This window comes from Olea europaea, chromosome 15 (genome assembly GCF_002742605.1).
Source record: "Olea europaea var. sylvestris chromosome 15, O_europaea_v1, whole genome shotgun sequence".
Lineage (NCBI taxonomy): Eukaryota > Viridiplantae > Streptophyta > Magnoliopsida > Lamiales > Oleaceae > Olea > Olea europaea.
Window position 1 is genome coordinate 29,119,930 of NC_036251.1, and position 22,036 is coordinate 29,141,965.

Consider the following 22,036-nt stretch of genomic DNA (forward strand, 5'->3'; position numbering starts at 1 on the left):
ACCTTGCCAGCCATCCCTATCAACTCCCCATTGTCATTTACCCTGTTTGAGGAGCATTATTGTGCAATAATATATGTTAAGTTTTGGGACCAATGGTGATGGTGGTGTAACACTAAATTTTAAAAAAGGTAATGATGGTGGTAGTGGTGGTGACCATGGTGACAGTGAAAATAACAGGCAAAACGTCTATAACACACTATATTACAATTGATATTGGTGGTGGCGCCAACCCAAACACAGGCGGTGACATGTTGTAAGTTGTAACACAATTTTACAAAATGTTATACACTGTTTCACTATGTTTATTGTAAAATAATTATAAAAAAAGTCTTTTGAGAAAAATTATAATTAAAAGTAAGAATGGAACTATTGAATTTTTAATGGTATTTTTGAATTGTTTCCTTGGTTTTTTATGATGCATATTAGTCAATGTTATAAAAATCGAATCGAACCTATCGGTTCAACCGAAAAATCAGTGAACCGGCCTTTAATCATGTTCGGTACTCATACATTAACCGAAAAATAAAGAATCAACTAATAAACCATCAATCCGGCCGGTTTACCCGTGAACCAGTAAATTGGCCACGATTTTTCTTGAGTGATTTAATTTATTTTTTTTGCACAAAAACTTTTAACTATCTTAGTGGGTCACCCATTGCAATTGAAGCCCCAAATAATTTTTTTATACAAGTGATTCTCCTTTACCTCCTTTTTAAAGACAACCATTCTTTCAATGTTTTAGTAATCTTTCAATATGGAATACTAGACCCTTTTTAAAGGAGATTCTTCTTCCAATGTGGTGGTAATTTTTCAATGTGGGATAATAGCCAATTGTCAATTCTAACTTTCCAAGTGTTTACTTGTTTACATCATTATTTTCATTAACAAATCATAAACCCCAACAAGATTATAATTTTCAATTTGAAGAAAGCAAATTATTTTTGACATATTGATTGTTAATTTTTGAGGTTATAAAATAAATTACTACAATAAATCTAATAAACAAACATGGATTATATTTACTTTGAATGAGAAAACTAAAATTTAAAAATCTATTATAGTTATGATATTTTATATTTTATTTGTATATTTATTTATTTAATTTGTCATTGGTTCAATATCGGTTCGATCCCGGTTTGACCATTTAAATCTCGACCCACTTTCTTTTTCGAGTCAATTTTTAAAACATTGATATTAGTTCTTTTACTTAATTTTTTACAAATTTAATTTGATTTATTAAGACATTTTGGTTATAAATCAGGCCTGAATGCCCCTAAAATCAGAGTTGGCAAGTCTCATTTATCGTATGACATCTCATGGTCACAAAAACGTTTTATTCAATTAGTTTTGGCATTTTGAAATTTTACCAACACAAATCCAGGAGTATTTATGTAAATCCAGCTTTTTTTTGTGGCTATAGAATTTAATTTTAGATAATTTGAATGACGGTTTGTTACCCTTGGGTAAAATTAACAGACACATTAGTTGATGTATAAGCACAATAATAAAAATAAGTAAAAGTTAGCTAAAAAATAAGGTATTTCTCATTGTATTTTGTCCACAGAAAATAATATAATTTCATGTATCACAACCTATATTTATAATTTATTTACAACTCGTATCATTCTGAATCTTTTGATAAATGGAAGTGTGTGAAAAAAATATATCAGGGATCAACCCGACTTCACTAAAGCTGCTAGCGAAAAGCTAACCCAAATAATCCACTTGATCATCGTCCTTTATCAATCCAAAGCAGAAAGAAATGGAGTTTAAGATACTCTATTTCGGGAGCTCACTACTGAAGTTTGTTGCCTGTGATCAGACAATCTACTTCTTTCATCAGACATTCTATTCTGAAAAATAAGAAATGGAGTTCAATTAAAACTTATTTACTTAGAAGTACACTTATAAGTAAAACTTTTAAGCATAGGTAAACGTGCATGAATGAAGTACACGATCAAGGAATAAAGAAGAAGAAAAATGAAGTTACCTCGATATTTACCTTAAGTTTAACATCTTGTAGCTCCATCTCAAGAGAAATGACTCGATTCTTCAGCTGCTCAAGTGCTTCCTCAGCTACGGATAGACTTATATCAGATGTTGATCTCCTTATTCCGGCAGCCTGTTTTTACAATTCGAAAAGTGACATGAGCTAAACCTAATGGATGTTTTATTTCTTGTTATTTGACAAGTAGGATTCTACTATAATGTTGCAGGCATAAAACATGCATAGATGGACATTAAGGAACTCAACAGCTGCTTTAATTTAAAGAATGAGTTTCAAAAATTAAATCACATATATTGGCAAAACCACAATTATAGTCAACTAAGAAAAGTGATTCGTGGTAAAGATGAGGTTTACTTGAACCAGAAAAAACTGTGCTCTAAAGGGCCATATATTAATATGAAAGAATGAATAGAGCATAGTTTTGATTTAATGATAAAAAATATACTTTAAGATCTCATGGACGAAGTTCTCTGACCTTTAGTATGCTAGTACACAAGCCAATTAACTTCTGTGCTAATTGCAGCCTCTCCTCTTCAGTTTCCTGTTTCAGATAAATCTAGCCTTTAGAATTGTCAACTCTCTATCTCTCTCTCTCTCTCTCTCTCCCCCTCTTTCTTGGGCATGAGTTTTTCTTTTTTGCAAATACAACTTCACGTTACACACAAACCTTTAATTTGTCATCCAGCTGTTGCTCCTCATCAAAGTTAATAAAAGGGTTTAGCCCATTTGATGCATGGAAGCGTGCTAGCTCTTCTTTGACACGTGAAAGAATAGCCTCAGTTCTTCGTAGTTTGATGCTAAGGTCTTCGTTTTGATGTTTCAATAAGTTGTTCTCTTCCTGTAACATTATAAGATTTTCCAGTCAACAATCTGAATGCAGAAATGTTAAAAATGATTTTTCCAATGACAAGAAAACAAACGGCATTAGGCATCAACAAACTTATTTATTCACTCTTGGAATTGGCTTCCTAAGAAACATAGGTCATTGATAACAAAGCTGGCCTTCATTTATCTTGGGAAGCCATTTTTGTCTGAAATGTTTTGCACTCCTGATTAGAGTTGACGGGGAAAATTAAGTGACTTGCCTTGATTTTAGTGTGGTGATGGATGTATTGTTGGAGATTTTGATGACCAGACAATTTCTTGACTTCGGCTTCAAGTTCCATCAACTTCTTCTTGTGATTAATGTTGTCCGCCTGGGAGAATTAGAAGTTGAACATCAAAATCAAAAAGTGAAAAAAGAGTTCTTTCTGAAATCATGTTGGGGCGAAAATATACTAAGATCTTTGCAAGCCTCTACCTTTAACATCTCGTTTTCAGTTGTGAGCAGCTGATCTTTCTGGCTTAATTGTTCCAGGGTAACCTGTGCAGCCACCATTTCAGCCTGTTTTCTCTCAATCTCCTCCAGCCATCTAGGATAAGATTTCAGTACAATTTTGGCATGTCAGGGAATTTAAAAGTTCAGCTACTAATATCCAATTTAATTATAGAGTCGATTACCCATTCCTCTCATTAATAAATTCGTTTATTTGCTGTTTAACTACTTCCAGTTCCTGCAAGCATGAAGTAGTCCAGTTCAGACGTAAATTCAACTCAGAATCACAGTTATTGTAGCAAATTGTTCCTAACTTGAGTGGAAACAAGGAGCACCTTAACTTGAGCTTCAACATCATGATGTTGAGACTCTTCAATTAATGTGTGAAGCTGCTGATTATCCATTAAAGTCTAGCAATGACAAAGAAAATGAGAATGTCATGCAACTCACATCTGAATTCATTCAGCAATTAATTTTCCAAGTATAATCTCAGCACACACTTTCAACTTTAAACAATGAGACTAAAAACATGAATCAGATTGCAAAACTTACCGCATAACTGTTCATGTTCAACTTTACACCTAGTAAATCCCGAATCACATCATGGGTCATGCTTTCAGTGGCAGCTAATCTAGCCTTCAAACTGAATATCTGCCAGAGAATGTGAACCAAGGTGGATATAATGTTTAAATTTTAGTATACTATAATTCATTTGTTAAAGCTACCTCTTTTTGTCTGCTTGCAGCTATGGCCTCAAGTTCTTCGACACGTTGTCTTCCTGCACTAAGCTCCTCATCCCTGTTGGACTTTATTTGTTGAGCTAAGCCTAATCCAATACATTTGAAAGGGGAACCTCCTCCCCTAGACTTTGACGAATTTTTGTCTAATTTGTTGGATGATGAAGTTTCTTGAGTAGCAGGGAGTTCAGATTTGAATTGTTCTAACATGGCTTCCAATGATTTGAACTGTCATAAAATTGGCAGTTAATGCTGTTTAGTCATGGAGGTTGATCCCTATATGCTTCAAAATGTAATTGACTGTGATGCCTATGGGGAAAAAAGTGAAGAATGGAACAATATTTTCTATGTTGCTTAATTATTGTACAGAATAAAGGCACTATTTATAGTACAAGAAACGCACGAAATAAAAGGAAAGTAAAAATATCCTACAATCTTTGCAATCAATCAATATTTTCTATCTAAGGAAAGAGGAATCCTCAACAATTATTCCTAATTAAATCCTCAATTAAGTCGGGATTTCAACACTTTCTCTTAAGTTGGATTGTAAATATTGACGATATCCAACTTGCGGATGAAGTCACTAAATTTCTGTATAGGCCATCTTTTGGTGAAGATATATGCGCAGTTTGTTCTAATGTGGGAATATACAAGTCATACAAATGGTTCCTTCCTCAAATTTTTCTTCTATAAAGTGCCTGTCCACCCCTATGTGTTTAGTTCGATCATACTGGATTGGATTAAGAGAAATGTTGATTACTGTTTTATTATCACAATAAAATTTGATTGAAAACTTTATTGTGACGTGTAATTCTTCCACGAGCTTCCTCAACCACGATCCTTCACATATTTCCTGTGCTACCGTTATATTTCTGCTTCAACACTACTTTTGGCTACAACATTTTGTTTCTTACTTTTCCAAGTTACCAGATTTTCTCATACAAAGGTACAGTTACCAGTAGTTAACCTCTGATCATCTATCGATCCTACCCAATCCGTATCTGTGAAGACTTCAACTTCTTTTCTTTCTTGAAAAGTAGTCATTTTCTCGCGAAGCCTTTGAGATATTTGATTATCTTGTAGACAACTTCTAGGTGACTTTCCTTAGTGCATATGTTGGCTTACAAAACTAAATGCGAATGCGATGTCAAGTTTGGTATGGGACAAGTAGATTAGCTTTCCAACTAGTCGTTGATATGCGTCAGCTTCTACTAGATTGCTTCCATCTTCAATTTTCTTTCCCGCATCCACAAGTGTATCACTCAGTTTACATCCTAGCATGCCAGTTTCAACTAGAAGGTCAAGTACATATTTTCGTTGTGATACACTAATGCTTTTTTCCGATCATTCACTTCATATTCAGTGGCGAGGGTCTTCTTTAGTCTTTCCATCTCTATTATATTATCACCTGTTTCTCAGGATAATGTCATCAATATGTACAATTAGAATCGTTTTAGTACCATCATCAAATTGTTGAAAAAACATAGTATGATTTGACTGTCCTTAACAATATCCTTGACTTTTCAACACCTTCACATATTTGTCAAACCATGCTCTTGATAACTACTACTTGAGCTCGTATAAAGATTTCTTTAATCTACGTACCCTTTTTTCATCAGCTTTGCAAAAATCAGGTCGTAATGTCATGAAAACTTCTTCTTCCAATCTCCCATTCAAGAATGAATTTTTAATATCTAGTTGATAAAGTTATTCTTCCAAAATTAACAGATTCAAACACATTCAAATCTTTCGGACTGATAATGGTACCAAATACTCTAACACATTCATAAAAGACTACTTTAAAAATATGGGATAGTCCAACAAAGCTGTTATGTCGACAATCTCCAACAAAATAGGATTGTCAAACGCAAAAATAGACACATCCTTCAAGTTGCTCGTGCTTTGATGATCACTACAAAAATGCCAAAAACATTCTAACCTCTACCTACCTTAACAACCGAATGCTTAGTTGCACACTTAACTTCAAATCACCCCCTCTAAAAACTTCAAAGATTATTTCCTACCTTACGATTACACTAAAAGCTACCTCTCAAGATATTTGATTTTACTGCATTTGTCTATATTCACTCTCAAAATAAACTAGATCCTCGTGTAGTTAAATGTGTATTCATTAGATATTCAGCCAATCAAAAAAGCTACAAATGTTACGGTCCAGCCACAAAAAGAATATTTGTAAGTCTTGATGTCACATTCTTTAAAAAGACATCTTAATTCCAAAAGCCCTATCTCCAGGGGGAGAATTTGAGTGAAGATAGGTACATCGATTTTGATCTCTCTCTCTGAACATACCTCAAACATAGATTTAAGTTTCCATTTGGCACATATAGAACAAAACTTGAACATTGGAGATGTAGGAAAACAAAAGAACAATGAGATACTAGTCTGCTCAAGGAAGCCAAAGCTAAAGTCAAAGGAGAACCTCATACTTGAAACACCAAGTGCGTTGGAACTGGCAGTAGCTCCAAATTCGCATGAGTTTAAATCTCCATACATCAATCTACCCATTGCACTCAGGAAATAAACTAGGTCATGTACTTTTCACCCCGTCTCTAAATTCATATCATATAATGCTATATCTACAGGTTCCATACTTTTACATCTAACATTAACAACACAGCAATTCTAAGGAATATTCAGGAAGCATTAAAATTTCCGAAATAGAAAGAAACAATGATAGAAATGCAAGTTCTACTGAAAAATGAAACTTGGGATGTTATGGATCTATCGAAAGGAAAGACCCATGGGCTGTAAATAGGAGTTCAATGTAAAATATAAGGTTGATGGAACAGTAGAAAGATACAAAGCCCGCCTTGTGGCAAAGGGGTATACACAAATCTATGACATAGATTATACAGAGACGTTTGTATCTGGCAAAGCACAATATCATACGAGTCATCTTGTCTTTAGCAGCCAACTTGGATTGACCACTTCAACAACTCGACAATAAAAACATATTTCTAAATGGAGAATGGGAGGAAGAAGTTTCATGACATACCACTTGGCTTCTAAATGAAGAAAATTGAGTTTGTAAGCTTAAGAAATCCCAATATGGCCTCAAGCAATCTCCAAGAGCAAGGTTTAATCGATTTGCTAAAGTGTTGAAAAGTCGGGGAAGGATAGTAAAATTACACTATGTTCTTCTAAAAATCAAAGAGTGGTAAGAGAAAAATTTTAATTGTATATGTAGATGATATAGCTATAACTGGAAACAATATAACTGAGATGGAAAGATTGAAGAAACACCTAGTAACGGAATTCGAGGTAAAAGACCTAGTACGACTGAGATACTTCTTAAGAATGGAAATCCCAAAGTCAAAAAATTGGTATCAGTATCTCACAACGGAAATACATTCATGATCCCCTATCTAAAACAGGAATGTTTGGATGCAAACCAAGCGATTTATATAGGAAGGAAAGGAGAAGATGTTGGAAAGCCAGACACTGCATTTGTGGTAATCTATCTAACACTAGACCAGACACTCCATTTGTCGTAAGTGTAGTAAGTCAATATATACATTTACCGAAGGAAGCTCATTTGGAAGTAGTATATCGAAATCTCAAGTATTTGAAAAGCTCCTCTGGAAAGAGACTATGTTTCAAGAAAAATGAAGGTAAGGAAATAGAAGTATTCACAAATGAAGATTAGGCTACAAAAGATAGAAGATCAACTACTCGTTACTGCATGAGGAAACTTGGTAACTTGGAGAAGCAAGAAACAAAATATAGTAGCAAGAAGTAGTGCTGAAGACAAGTTTAAAGCTGTTGCGCAAGAAATATGTAAAAGGGTTGTGGTTAAAGAAACTGTTGGAAGAACTACACGTCTCTGTACAACTTCCTATCAAACTATACTGTGACAAGGAAGCAATCAATATTTCCCTGAATCTAGTACAAAACGATCGAACCAAACACGTTGAGGTAGACAGACACTTATCAAGGAAAAAGTAGAAGATGGAGTTATTTGTATGACGTATGTCCCTACAAAAGAACAAACTGCATCGTTATTGTAGAAATCCCGTAATTATTTCTAGAATTATGGGATGATTTAATAGCTATATTTAGAGATTAGAAATATCTTTCTTTCCATGTTTAGATAGTTACCTTTTTTGATTCCCATTTGTATATTATATATTGGTGCATAAAAGTGAAAACATCACAAGAATGAAATAAGATTTTCTCTAACTCTCTTTCAGTTTATAGTTTTGATGATTTTATTCACAAGTTCGATATGATCAACATTTACCATCTAATTTGAGGGGGAGTGTAGAAATCTGATTTTAATTGTAGATTGATTGATGTATCATATTTAAACTTTTCTTAGTTTGGTGGCTGTGAAGCACGAACACATTGCCAGCGTCAATGTATCAGTGTCCGATACGTATAGGACACTAGTACGTCTCTGACACTTCGTCGACACGTGTCGGAGTTCCTTATGGCATGTCGGAGATGAAGAATTGCGGATTTTGTACAAAAAATGCTGACCGGTGTTGTGAAGAAGAAACCGAGAAAGAAGAAATGCTAAGTGAATAAGACAGTGAATGGTGTGAAGAAGAAGACAATGAAATGAAGAGATGTGAGGCTAAGAGATAAATGAAAAGTCGATGGATGCAAATGGATTGCTTGTTGGGCCAATAACATAATATGGAATATAAATTTTCTATTGTGAGCTGAAAGGATGAATTCTTAGTATGATGGAAACAGCTTCTATCTCGCTACTTAGTGATTTAGAGGTCATTGAACCCATACTGTTGGTGGTGTCTTCTGTCATTGAGGGCTAGGTTTAGACAAACTTAGCTCTGATACCATGAAAAATAGAACAATATTTTCCATATTGCTTAATTATTGTATTGAATAAGGGCACTTTAGGGCCCTATTTATAGCACAATAAAGATAGGAAAAAAAGAAACAAAGCACAAATATCCTACTTTCTCTGCAATAAATCAATATTTTCTATCTATGGAAAGAGGAATCCTCAACAATTATTCCTAATTAAATCCCCTATTAATTCGGTATTTCAACCAAAAGTTATTTATTTTGAAATTTTTATGTCAAAATAAACACCTTCATTCCAACTTTGATTAATAATTTAAAAAAATAAAAAATAACCTTACTTATTTAGTTATAAGTAATCGTTTTGGTTTTTAAGTTAAGCCAAACATGCTATTATTCCTACCTTTTGCTTGTATTCACAAGCCTGTGCCTCTGCATGCAAATTTAGCTCAGATATATAAGCTTTACATTGGGCTATCTGTTGAAGAAAGACAACAAAATTAACAATAATGTTAAGGGCGAATATTTGACACAAAACAACCAACGATAATTAACACAAATTTTTTATAGACAATACATCCAATGAGAAACAACTTTACCTCTCCATCTCTGGCAGCTATTTCTTTTTCAAGAGTTTGTATTCGTTGAAGAGCTTCTTGACGGTTCTTCTCATTTTCATCCAATTGTCTGAAGTCAATGACTTATAAGACATTTGTAAACAGATATCTAATAAACCCATTTCAATTAAGTAACTAATTGAAACCTTTTTGAATCAGAATCGTTGCTTTTGACATTTTGCATTTGTTGTTTAACAGCATGAAGTTCCAGTTCCAGTTCCTCTCTTTCCAGCCTTTGGCGTTCAGCCTCCTCTTTGACAATGCCAACCTTAGAAAGCAAAAATCTTGTCAAAGAAAGGACAAACAATATTATTCCCGTATAGGTCTAGCCATCTAAGGAAGAGGGATACCTTTTGTTCAAGTACATTCACGGTACATTCTAGCTCCTCAATGGACCGCTCTAATAGTTTCACTTCCTCATCCTTCTCCTCAGCATGGATTTTTCTAGTTTTCGCAATCTGTCTTAACCAAACAGATGGATTAAAGGGACAGTTCAGATAATTCAGTACAAAGTTCGCTGGAAAAGTTTCCTGCCAAGACAACATTACCTCTTGTGCTTCTACAGCGATTGCTCTGTTTTCATCAGCAACTGCTCGTGCCATCTCAAGCCCATCAGTCAAAGTAAGGACTTTGTCTTCAAGATCATCCCTCTGACTGACAACGGTATCCAAATTGCTCTTCAAGAATTCAGACGCCTTGGTCATTTCAACAAGAGCAACCCCCATGTCAACAACTTCCATTCTCAAGTTCTCGTTTATGTTGTTTCTCTCTATCAATTCCTTCTCCATGGACATTTTTGCATCCGAGGCATCTTTAACATTGGTCATCAACTCATCATTTTTGTGGGACAATGAATTCATAGTTTCTTGCTCTTTCACAATATCCATTTCAAGAGCAGATATTGTTGCTGCCTTCTCTTTCAGTTGAGTTTCAAGTTTTTGACCTTCGGCAACAGCTTGGTCCAGTTCACCCGATTTTTTATCAAAATCTTTTTCTAAGGCACTTAGAGAGGCCAAAAGTTCTTCAATCTCATCCTTTTGATCCTTACTGTTAGATGCAGACTCCTGCAGCAAGCTCAAATCAAATAACAGCCCCTTGAGAATATCATCCTTCCTGGACAACTCAATTTCAAGAGAGGAAGTTTGAGATTTCAGCTCTGTCACAAGATTCTCCAGGTATTCAAGCTCTTCAAAAAATTTGGAAGCCATCTCCACTTCCTTAACTATCTTTTGGAACATATCCTCCAGCACCAAAATTTTCTCAATATTTAAATTGAGTATCTTGTCACCAATAGTATCTACAGTTTTCATCAAATTAACATTCTTCATCACGTTCAAAGCATTGAGGCATTCATACTCATTATTCTTGCCAGCTTCAAGTTTATTTCTCAAGAAAGCATTCTCTTCGATTAAACCCTGAATTTTTGAAGATAACTCGTCTTCAACTACAGATTGAGAATGTTGGAGGTTTTCCAATTTTTTCCTTGTAAAGTTTAGATCTTCATTCAACTTGGCAATGTGATTCTCCAACAACAATTTATTCTCTTTCAATCCATGATTTTCGACGTCGAGGTCATTAGTACCTTTGATAGATGATTCAAACTCAGCTCTCTTATCCTCCAAATCCTGGAAAAGTATGCAGCACTCTGTCTTTGCCTTTGCTAACTCATACTGCAGGGCCTCATTTTTCTTCTCAAGGCAGCTCATTTTTCTAAGTTCTTCATCTTTCATATCTGCCTCATTTTGAAGCCTGCACAATTCAGTTTCCAGTAAACAGATGTCATTCAGCAATGTCCCTTTTTGTTGATCAAGCTTAGATATATGACTAGAAGAAGTTTCAAGAGCTGCTTCCTTCACCTCAACATCTTTTAATAACTTCGCTTGCTGTGATTCAAGATTCTGAACCTGGGACAACAAGGTTGTCTTTTCTTCCGCCAATTCTTCAAATGCACCCTTCAAGCTACTATTTGAATGAGCAATTTCTTTTAATGACTGAATATCTTGTTTAAGAGCATTGTTTACCGTTTCCACCCGGAAAATTGTTGAGAAACTTTCGTCAAGCTCTGACAACAATTCCTGCTGCTTCCTTGTTATTTCTTCAACTTCTTTTTGCAGGAGAGCATGCTCAATTTCCTTCTCCTTCAACATCAACTCATTGGAAGCAGCATCTATGCTCTGGAAAATTATGTCTTTCTTGAAGTTTTCAAGGACTTCATAGGAACTAATTTCTGCACTCTTGGCATCAGCTTTTAGGAGCGCCAGCTGCTTTAACTCAGATGACATCATTAAAAATTCAAAATCTTTTTCACATAATTCAATCAAGAAATTCCCTTCCAGGTACTCAAGAAGTTCATCTTTATCCTTTATTAGTCTTTCTTGATCCAGAATAGACGCTAATACATTTGAGTTACTGAAATCAAGGTCCTTTATTAGGACAGAAAGTTCAGATCCCATATGATTTGACCGTTGCAACATTAAATCCTCTTGTAACTGTAGATCCTGTATCTTCTTCTCAAAGGAGGCAAGCTTTAGTGTGAGCTCCCCAGATTCGTCTACTTTGCTTGAGATACCATCAAAACCTTTCTTAAGATCTGCCAATAACTTCCCCTTCAGTATTCTACACATTTCAAGCTCTCTCTGTGATCTAAAATTATGCTCCTGGAGTTCAGAAATTGCAGAGTTCGATTCACATAGACCACAGTGAAGAAGACCATTTTCTGCATTGAGCCCAGTCACTGTTTCTAAGAGAATTCCCATGTGACAAAGATGCAGAACAGACATGGCAAAATCCTTAACGACAATCTCCGACCATACATCTTCAAGAGATGACCTGATCAATCTCGTTGATTCACAAAGTTGGGACTTCATGTCTAGGAAATCGGATGCTATAGCCTTGCAGTCTTCAGTGGAAGTGGTTTGCACCTCTGAAACTATTTCTCCTAGTTCCAATACGAGGCTCTTCATATCCACAATATCTGATTCATACTGCTTCTCAAGTTTCTCATAATGCAGAACTTTCAGATTATTGGAGGACTGCAAGTTCTGAACTTCTGTAGTAAGGATACCTCTTTCATCAATCAAGGCGTTCTCCTTTTCCTTCAGCTCATGAATGTTAAGCTTCAAGGCTTCATTAGCCATCATCAGCTCATTTATAATTATGTCTGCTTCTTTCATGGTGTCTTGCATCTCTTCAAATTTCTCAAGAACACAGGAAACTTCAATGGATTTCTGGGCAGCAACTGCTGTGGCATCATCAAGTTCAGCCTCGAGTAACTACAGAAAATGGACGGTAGTATTACAACAAATGATTGTGGTATTGATGGAATATAATTGTAATTTTTAAGTTCAATTTGTATTTTTCTCTCATTATAGTTATAGTTATTGTAAAGATAATAGGGTTAATGCTAGAAAATAGAAAATGTGACGTTAAAAGAAAGAATGGCATAGGAAATGAAAATTGAAGTCCAGGTCTAAAGATAGAGCATTATGGCCTAGTGCATAGGCAATTTCCAAAATAAGAATTTTATATATATAATGTCCTACCTGTTTAAGCTGGAACCAGGAAGTGCAAGATTCTTCTATGATTTCTTCTACTCCCTTTAGTTTGCCATCCAAAGCAGTAATTTTTAGCTCAAATCCCACTTCAAAATTATTATTAGAATTTTGTAGCACAGCTACTTGATTCATCAATGACTTAATGCTCTTCTGGTAGCGTTGTTCAGCTATCCTGACATCCTCTTTCTCATCATGTAATTTAGCCATCTCGGCTTGCAGTCCTTGAACACTCTGAAGGGCTGATTCTGTCTCTTTCTTTAGAGGAGCAGTGATTGTATGTCTACCATTCACACCCATCAGAGTCTGTTCACAAGCCGAACAATTACCATCAATTATGCATTCATCCATATGGTTTGCACTGAATTTTTCTTTTGAAGCCTCAGTTCTCACATCCTCAAGAACACAGGATTCTACATGGCTGATGTCCTGTTCTGTTCCTTTACCAGTCTGCGATAAGACCAAATAATAATACATGAAAACACAAAAATGTATTTACCTCTTTACTTACTTTTGAGAGGCATTTAAACGTTCATTTTCAAAATTACAATGGCAAGCAAAATACCCCTTTCTATTCAATATCTCTATGGGAAAAGGGGGTTCGAAAAGAGTTAACAAAAATTTTCGTTTATTAAAAATGAACAATAGTAAAAAAGGTCCTACCCTGTTTCTTACATTTTTATCACTAAGAGATGTCTTTTTTTCCAATAACAAAATAAGTTGCCTGGAATATCCAGGATACAGTTCGAGAAATAGAAACATTAGCTTACCCACATTTGACGTTTGTCTCCAGCAGAAAGACAAGAAGAACATTCTAGAGAATTATCTTCACCAGGACCTCCAATCTTTTCCAGATACCCAGTCATGCATAATTTCAGTGTTGAGACTCCCGATTTTAGATCCACGAGTTTTTCCCTGGCTTCCAAGATATTATTTTCTTCAGTTTCTTCAAGCTTCATCCGAAGAGTCTTAGCATGTACCTGTTCCTCGGAAAGCTGCAGTTTTAGTCTATCACAGCATTCTTCTAATGAATTCAGTTCCATTCTCAGGATCTCATTCTGTTTTTCTGCCTCATCAGTTCTTGATAACTGATTGTAGAGAATCGTGTCTTTCTGAATAATCATTTCTTTAGCTTGTCTAAGCTGCACATCCTTATTATTTAAAGCGATCACATGCTTAGAATTCAACTCAAACAACCGGTTCACAATCACAAAAGCAGCTGTTGCACAGCATGATGCATTTCTAAGTTGATCCTCTCCATGTTTGATTATGCTCTCCAGCTCTTCAATAACAGATGTCTTAGTGTTTAATTCAGATGTTAAAAGGAGATTCTCTTTGTCCATTTCGCTGCACTCATGCTGGTGCGTTTCGGTCATTACCAATGCCGCCCCTTTCAGTGACCTCAACATGCATTCCATATAGTTCCTCTTATCCATAGCATCCTTTAAGCATTGATTGAGCTCTTCAATTACTACTTCTTTTTCAAGAAAATAGGTTTTCAACCTTCCAAGTTGTTCAGAGATCAAATTTTTATTACGAGGGAATGAACTGGAAATATCATCCAGCTGGTCAGAAACTTCTTTGAGAGCCTCGTGCCCACCAGTAAGAATACCTTCAATCTCAATGGTCAATCGTTCCCATTCTTCCGACATGTTTCTTAATTGACTCTCTTTGTCTTCTAGCATTTGTGTTAATTTCATGTTCCGTTGAGTCCTCGTACATAAATTCTCCTCCAGATTTTTCATCTCAGCTTGTAATAGAACCAACCTCTCGCTGGTATCCATCTCTTTCAAGCCACTATCTTGGACTTCTTGCTGAAGAACAGCAAGTTCTTCTTGCAAGCAAATAATCACCTCAGCAGTTTCTGCCTCAACCTGCTTGCGGACTTCGTCCATTTCTTCTTCTTTAGATGCTTGAATCGAATTATCACTTTGATACCACTGATTCAATCTCTTGGCCTTTTCAAGAGAATCGTGCATCTTCTTCAACTTTGCTTCTATAGGAGAATCATTATTTTTGGAATGCTTATAGGATGAGAGATCTCTAAACTCTTGAGCATGAATTTGCTCCTTTAAAGAAGAGGTTTCAAGCATCTGTTTTTGCAAAAGTTCAGCATAGTTGCTGTTAGAGTTTCGGAGTTCCTCTATCTCATTAATCATTAGAAATTGCTGAGACTCAAGAGCTTCAATAACAGATTTCGCTTTCTCAAGTTCTTCTTGGACATATTCAAATTTTTTAGTAATAGACAGAATCATTTCCTTTGACGACTGAAGTTCTCTGTTCAAAGATTGTGCCATTTCCTCTGCTTCAGAATGGTATGACTTCTCTTCTTTTAGAATAATTTTCAAAATGTCCAACTCCAGTTGTAAATCCACAACATCTTCTTCGCGCATCATAAGAGTTGTGTGCCTAGTTTGGTCCTTCTCTTGCTCCTTGGACAATATTATCTGATCATTGAAAATTGGAACTTTCTTTACTGATTTCTGAAAGAGTAGCCATCATCATTTTTTAAATTTTCTAAACAAAAAGTAAAGACGACCAGAAAATTTTATTTGCTAGACATATTCGCCTAAACCTTCTAGTGAGCAAAAAATAAAAAAATTAGCCTCTGTTTGAGAAAGATTTATAAACGGATCAATTTATAAATAGATAGAAATGGAAGGTGGATAGTACTCGGGGTCAATTGGAATGTGTGGTTGAAAATAAAGTTTGACAATTATGGCTTATTTATAAATTTTGACAAACGGCATGAAATGTATCATTATGTAAAATCATCACAAAAGATATTCTACAGTGCTGTGCAGCAGATGGAGATAATAATAATAAGAAGAATCCCTTATTAAGTTAGTCATGGAAAATGCTAGAGAAAATTTGGTGTCTCAAAACTTTGATAATAAAATCGTGCAAGGAAGTAAAAATCGTGCCCTTTCTTATCTTCCGCTCTTAAAAGAAAAGACAATGGTACCTTCAAGAATTCAGGACTGGAGTCGTGCTCTTGAGTTGCATATTCGATGGCATTCAATGATGTATTCAACTCATGAATTTCCCTGAACAATATTAGCACAAACAAAAGTTACAACAAGGAATGGACGAAGAAGATCTTACAATAAAAAATAAAAAAAATAAAAATAAAATTGTAAATGAATTAAACTTCTTACCCTTTGAGCATTGCATTGTTTTCTAGCTTACTCCGAGTTTCCTCTAATTCACACATAGTCCTCTTCAACTGTATAAGAAAATTACATATTAGAAGTCAAGGTCGACAAAATAAATCTTACAATAAACAATGTTTTCAGGAATATAACACCCAACCTCAACATGGAGTGAATTATTTTCCTCATTGGTATGAACAGCAGCCTGTCAATGGAAACAAAGAGATGTTAAGGCTTCTGCAAAATCAGTGGACCTGAATCTTCTTTTCCAGAGGAGACATGAAAAAACAGTAAACAGGTCTCTTTAAATTTTTACATGAGACGCTATACTTGTGTTTTGATGGCTTTGCTGCCTCGAATTTCCATCAAGGAAGAGAGTCAGCTGCCAAAGGGAAAAATTCTGGGTCAAAGGCATAAGCTAATTTGAGAAGCATAAAAAAGACATGGACAATTGGATAGATAAGGTACCTGGTTCCGCAATTCAGATACTTCAGCCAACAACATATCTCTCTCGCCTTCTTCATAGAAGTCTTGAAATCTATAAATTCCAATGAACAATTTTTGAAATAAAATAAAAAACTTGTGAATAAAGCCAAGCTGCATAAGATTGTATTTTTTTTCAAAAAAGCTACCGTCTAACTTGCTCTTGAAGCCTAATATTTTCGACTGCAAAGCGCGTCACTTCTGGATTTCTATCAACTCTTGCACGCAGCAGCTGAATTTCTTCTGAAAATTCCCTGTTCTCTTCCAGCAAATAAGCATCTGCTGAGGTGAATCCACCAAGTAGAGACTCCATTCTTTGAATTTTGTCTTCTCTAAATTTCAACATCATTTTTGTGCACCTGGTATCCTCTTCTCTTTGACTAACCTGAAAAGCAATGTCATCATGAAATTTAGCTCTCTAAATAGCTAAACTCAAAATAAACTCTTCATTTATTTCCAGCAACACCTGTCGTGCCATAAATGAGAAAGAGGGGGAGAGTTACCAGACGATTCAAGAGCTCGATTTCAGCTTCAAGCCGTTTAATGGAAGTCCCTGCCATTTGTTCCCTCCTTATGGCACCAGCAAGTGTAGCTTCCAATGATTTTAACTGTGGAAACATTGGCAAAAAGAAGAAAATGAAAAACATAAGGCAACATGTCAAAACTTTTCTTTCAAAGAAAACACATTGTAAGAAGGAGATAAAAAGGACGTCAGAGATATAGGTCAATTTTAAATTTGTCCATTTAGATTCTCATTTTGCCTTGACATGTTCAATTAATTGAACTTAGTAATTGACCATGTTATCAAACTGGCTATGCTCAGATAATTTGAGATTGAAGACTAAATTAAATGTGCATATTTTAGGTATCTATTAACTCGAACTGCCTGTCATTTGCTTTCAACCATGAGCAATAAATATCCAGCAATGGAACCGAGGGAAGAAACTGTGGGAAAAAAGAAGAAGCGCAAATTACAACTTGCTATACCTGTTTACAAGACATTCTGAGAACACCTTCAGGTGCTTTTATAAGTAAATTACCCCGGTGATCTGTTTCAGACATCCTTTCACTATGACCATCTTCATCTTTGTTCCTTGCATCTCTTTCTATAGTTGGACCAAATGATAATGACCGAGAAACCTTTTCATGTTTTAGAGCAGAAAGCTCTTCCTATTACAACAACAAATCATGAGTTTTGATTGTAAATTAGTTTTGTGATCAATTTCTAGAATGGGAGAGCCAAATGAAACTAGCTACCACCTTTAGCAATCGTATCTGATGTTGCAGTGAGACAACATCTCTTGATGAATCTTCATTGATGACAGCCTTTGTCATGAAAAAGGAAAAAAAGCAAGTGAATATATCAACTTTGCCATCAATTAAAAAGTCCATTGCATCATCCAGCTTAAACAAGCTTACATTATTCTGAATAAGTTTTGCTCGTTGAGCAAACTTTAAAGTGTTCAGCGTTTCTGATGCACAGCTGAGGAAATTAAATTTAGCATTTTCATTAGTCAGATACACAGAAAAAAATGAAATAAAGCTAATCATTTGCAAAAATAAAAAATAAAAGAAGCGTCATTACAAGAAAAAATCATATTAAAGTACCAAATAGATGGGCTGACATTAGCTATAATCATTGTTTTCGAATTTCCACCCAGAGAATCCTGTATTTTCATATATCAAACACAATGATGTGATTTATACAGGTCCACAAAATGATATAAAAGACAATGGTTAAAAAAGCACCTGAAGTAGAAATGTCAGCCTTGAATCTCTATATGGAATGTGCCTTGGTCTCCCATGTGCTACATCCACTAGGACCATTATTACATGACTGCAAAAGTACGGCCAGTGTTCACTTGCAAGGTCATCCATATAAAGATAATAGATAGCTTGTCAATTATATGAAATACCCTAGTGTTGACAGTGATTTATTGATATTCGCAGCTTCCTTTAGACGCTCACCCTCAGCACCAGAAGTCTTTTGCCTGTTAAGGGTAATAGCAATGTGTAAATAATGTGATAGCACGAGATATCCCATCTATTTCAGAATTTGACTAGAATATGATGTAAACCTTTCGGAACCCGCAAGGTCAACAAGGTTCAGTCGAGCAAAACGGAAGTTAGTGGTTGAATCCTTTTCCCATCTACTCTCAATCACACATGTGAAAACACTATGAGAGCGGCTACTTTCTCTGTTCATATTTGTCGCAGCAACTTTCCTATTTGCTGAACCCTGAAGCAAAACTCAAATTTTAATGCATAGAGACATACATTGTGCATGCACACATGCATCTTTGAAGATTGTAATCAGAGTAAACTAAAAGACAGTGAAAATAGTCACCTGACTCAGAAGCTGAAGAATGTCGCCTACAGTTTGCACCTCAAATTCGGATAGATTTTCAACATACACGCCTTTTTTGATGTCCTCACGTAGCTAAAAATAGAGATGATGAATATGAGGAAACAATAATATAATCTTTTAACAATTGAAGCGCCAAAATATCCTATCAAAAAGGTAAAAGTACCATCAGATTTGTGGATGAAGGATCAAGAAGATCAGATATTTGTTCATTATAAATCTCCAGGAAGGAGCATTTGCAATTGTATATTAGTCGTTCATCTCTTCTGATTTCCTCCTCCTGAAAAGTAAAACACGCGAAAGAAGTGTCTTATTGCAATGAAAATGCTTATATTAGAAGGTGACTTAGCAAATGGAGTCAAAGAGGGTTGAATTTACTGCTCTAATTCTTGCAAACAAGAATTCAAATATACGTGGGGTCATTCCACGATTTGGACTAGGATTGACTTCTAGCTCTTCAATCCCACCAAGCATTGTGTATGTCTTCCCACTACCTGTCTGCACTAATTTAATCCATTATAATGGATGATATCACAGGGAAAAAGAAACTGTAACTGATGCGTATTTTCAAGAAAGCGAGGTCCATAACAGCGCTTAAACAATAGTAACTATCATTTTACGAAGATATTCGAGGAAAAAAACAAGACTATCGCTTAAGCTAGTAAACAGAAACAAGAAAAATAAAGAGAAAGCCTACTTGGAGTCAAAATAAATAGGAATTTCAGACACAAGAATGAAAAAATTAAGTTGAAGGTTCTCCAGCCATTGCTCGAAACTTCTATATTCAAGATTACAGAACTGATTGAGACTATTTACATGCAGATTACACTAAAACTGGCATCTGGAAAATTTAGAAATATCAGAAACTAGAACAAACACCAAGAGGTGAAATAGAGGAAAAAGAAGGAAAGAAAAATAAGTTTCCCTTTCAAGAAATAGGTCCAACATCATTTTTGATTCATCAAATTAATACAATGCCTACAGATGAAAACAAGAAGCTCATTCTTTACATGTGAACAAAAAAATCTGCAAAACCAAATGCAAAAAAGGTTTCTTGGTATGTTGTTAGAAGTTTTGAATCACCAACAACTTTTGAACTAACGTTATTATGTGAAATAATTATGCAAACAAGTCCATCATTTTACCTGCCCATATGCAAACATACAGCTATTGTACCCAGACAAGCAATTCTCTACCATGGGCAAGCCAGCCATTCTAAAAAGTGTCTCCTGCAAATTTCAACAAGAGGTATAAAAGCGTAAACAGTCTTATCACAAAACTTTTTTTGAATTTGAGAGTGTGTTTGATCTCTTTGGACCTGCTCTATAGTTTCACAGGCTACGTGATCAAACATGAATGGGGTCTCGGGTTGCCCTATCCAGGTGATGCACTGTGCAGTCTCTTGTTTCAAGCACCTACTGTAACCATAAGTACTTTTCTCCATGTTATTAAGAGGACGCACTCGTATCAAAACCTATAAAATATTTATTAAAATAACATAATAAATATAGAGAATTTGACATAAAGAATAATGCAATTATAAATATTCTTAGATAAAAATGACAGGAATTTTAGAATCAAGATGCAATTTGCAGAAAAGAAGCTTACTTGTATATTGTGTTCCATCCAAAAAGATGGATCTTCCCTGAGTTCGAAATGGGGCACCTCAACCGTATTAACAACAGATGCAGAGTATGAAGAACTTGGAATCCCTTTAGAAAGTGCAGCAAAGTTGGTAATCCGAGCAGCCCCACTGGCAGGAGGCCTAGAACCACTGGCTAAACAGAAACCGGGATTTGGAGGCTTGATTACGCTCTTATTGGGCGTGCTTTGAGTCGAATTACACTCTGTGTAACTTGAATTGGCCCTTCCAACCATCCTGGTAGACCGCGGAGTATTCATATTCTCCGCCACCCTTCCCTCCTCCCTCGACTCAACAACACTAGAACTCGAATAATAATCACTCTTCTGGGCCCACCCAAAGTGATTTTTTGACACTAGCCCTTGTTTTTCGGGTGTGGAAAGCGGCATTGAATCTGACTTCTTAGCCTTCGGCTTCATGGGGGTTCTATCAGTTTTATTAACCTTAACACCATTCAATTTCTGATCTATACTACCTTTAGAAATCTGGATTGGTTCTTGAATTGCATATAGAGGGGGCCTCGGAGAATCTCTGATAATCTGAGGACCCAAAGAGTCCCTGGGATTTACAGGGACATTCTCGATTTCCTCTTTGTTGGGATTCTTGCCGGAATTTCGGCGCAAAAATTTGAAATCCCTCAACATTCTGTAACCCCCAGAAATCCAAACAGAAATTACAAAACAGAAAGGGATATTTGAACAATTCTTAATTTCTTGGAGGTATACCTGTAAGAGGAAACGGAGAAAAGAGCTCCAAAACCACGAAATCCCGAAATTTTTTCTCACTTATGTAGAATACGAAGGAGCTCGCATTCAGCTGGTTCTTTTGTGGATTTCAGCTAAACCTTGAATAAAAAAAACTTACTATATGTATGATTTTCTTTCCATTTTTCTCTTGAGATTTCACTGGGTATTCTTCGTTACTGAAGGACCCCCCTCTCTCTCCTCACTGAGTGAATGTATTAACTATTTCAAATTTGCAGGTAAAAAGTAGGATGGTGATCAAGTTAGACGGCTAAGATGAGATCTGCAATTTGAAATTAGGAGCAATGCATCGCGCTAAGGGATTTTGAATTGGTTACGGGTATTTTTTCAAGAAACCCGTATAAAATGTTAAAACGGCTATAATTTCGAATTATTTGTGGAGCTTTGGACCTTTATAATGTTGGGCCCGTGTTTGGTTCAGACAAAAGTCAAATGATTTTTCTAGCCGCGTTTGGTTTTGATAAAAAATAATAAAAGTGAAAATTACACACATCCATATGTTTTAAGATCCAACTTAAAAAATGAGATGCAAGGTTTATTTATTCAAAAATCAGAAAATAATTTAATCTATATTACCACTCCACCCCACCCACATTCTAACCCTAACCTTAAAA

The 22,036-nt window shown here is 35.5% G+C and overlaps 1 protein-coding gene across 6 annotated transcripts; it reads right to left on the minus strand.

Annotated features, from left to right (window-relative positions):
- Positions 1-1,526: 1,526 nt before the first annotated feature.
- On the minus strand, positions 1,527-21,733 carry LOC111410805 (kinesin-like protein KIN-12F). Of its 6 annotated transcripts, XM_023041346.1 has the most exons (38): positions 21,384-21,733; positions 20,625-21,303; positions 20,335-20,490; positions 20,162-20,245; positions 19,395-19,514; positions 19,183-19,296; positions 18,999-19,091; positions 18,730-18,890; positions 18,568-18,642; positions 18,401-18,488; positions 18,260-18,318; positions 18,071-18,134; positions 17,912-17,977; positions 17,639-17,821; positions 17,155-17,259; positions 16,801-17,036; positions 16,637-16,706; positions 16,485-16,550; positions 16,329-16,373; positions 16,175-16,242; positions 15,982-16,063; positions 13,787-15,499; positions 13,008-13,466; positions 10,014-12,737; positions 9,816-9,923; positions 9,612-9,733; positions 9,448-9,535; positions 9,252-9,326; positions 4,049-4,288; positions 3,876-3,974; positions 3,659-3,733; positions 3,509-3,561; positions 3,309-3,420; positions 3,094-3,204; positions 2,676-2,846; positions 2,484-2,549; positions 1,991-2,122; positions 1,527-1,853 (listed from the first exon to the last, which is right to left on the minus strand). In XM_023041346.1, exons 2-38 carry the CDS (start codon positions 21,300-21,302, stop codon positions 1,770-1,772), a joined length of 9,045 nt encoding a protein of 3,014 aa, XP_022897114.1. In that variant the 5' UTR covers position 21,303; positions 21,384-21,733; the 3' UTR covers positions 1,527-1,769. The 6 variants fall into 6 exon arrangements, with proteins under 6 accessions (XP_022897114.1, XP_022897115.1, XP_022897113.1 ...); XM_023041347.1 differs by having other exon boundaries at positions 3,665-3,733; positions 20,625-21,733; XM_023041345.1 differs by having other exon boundaries at positions 20,625-21,733.
- Between the last annotated feature and the right edge of the window lie 303 nt (positions 21,734-22,036).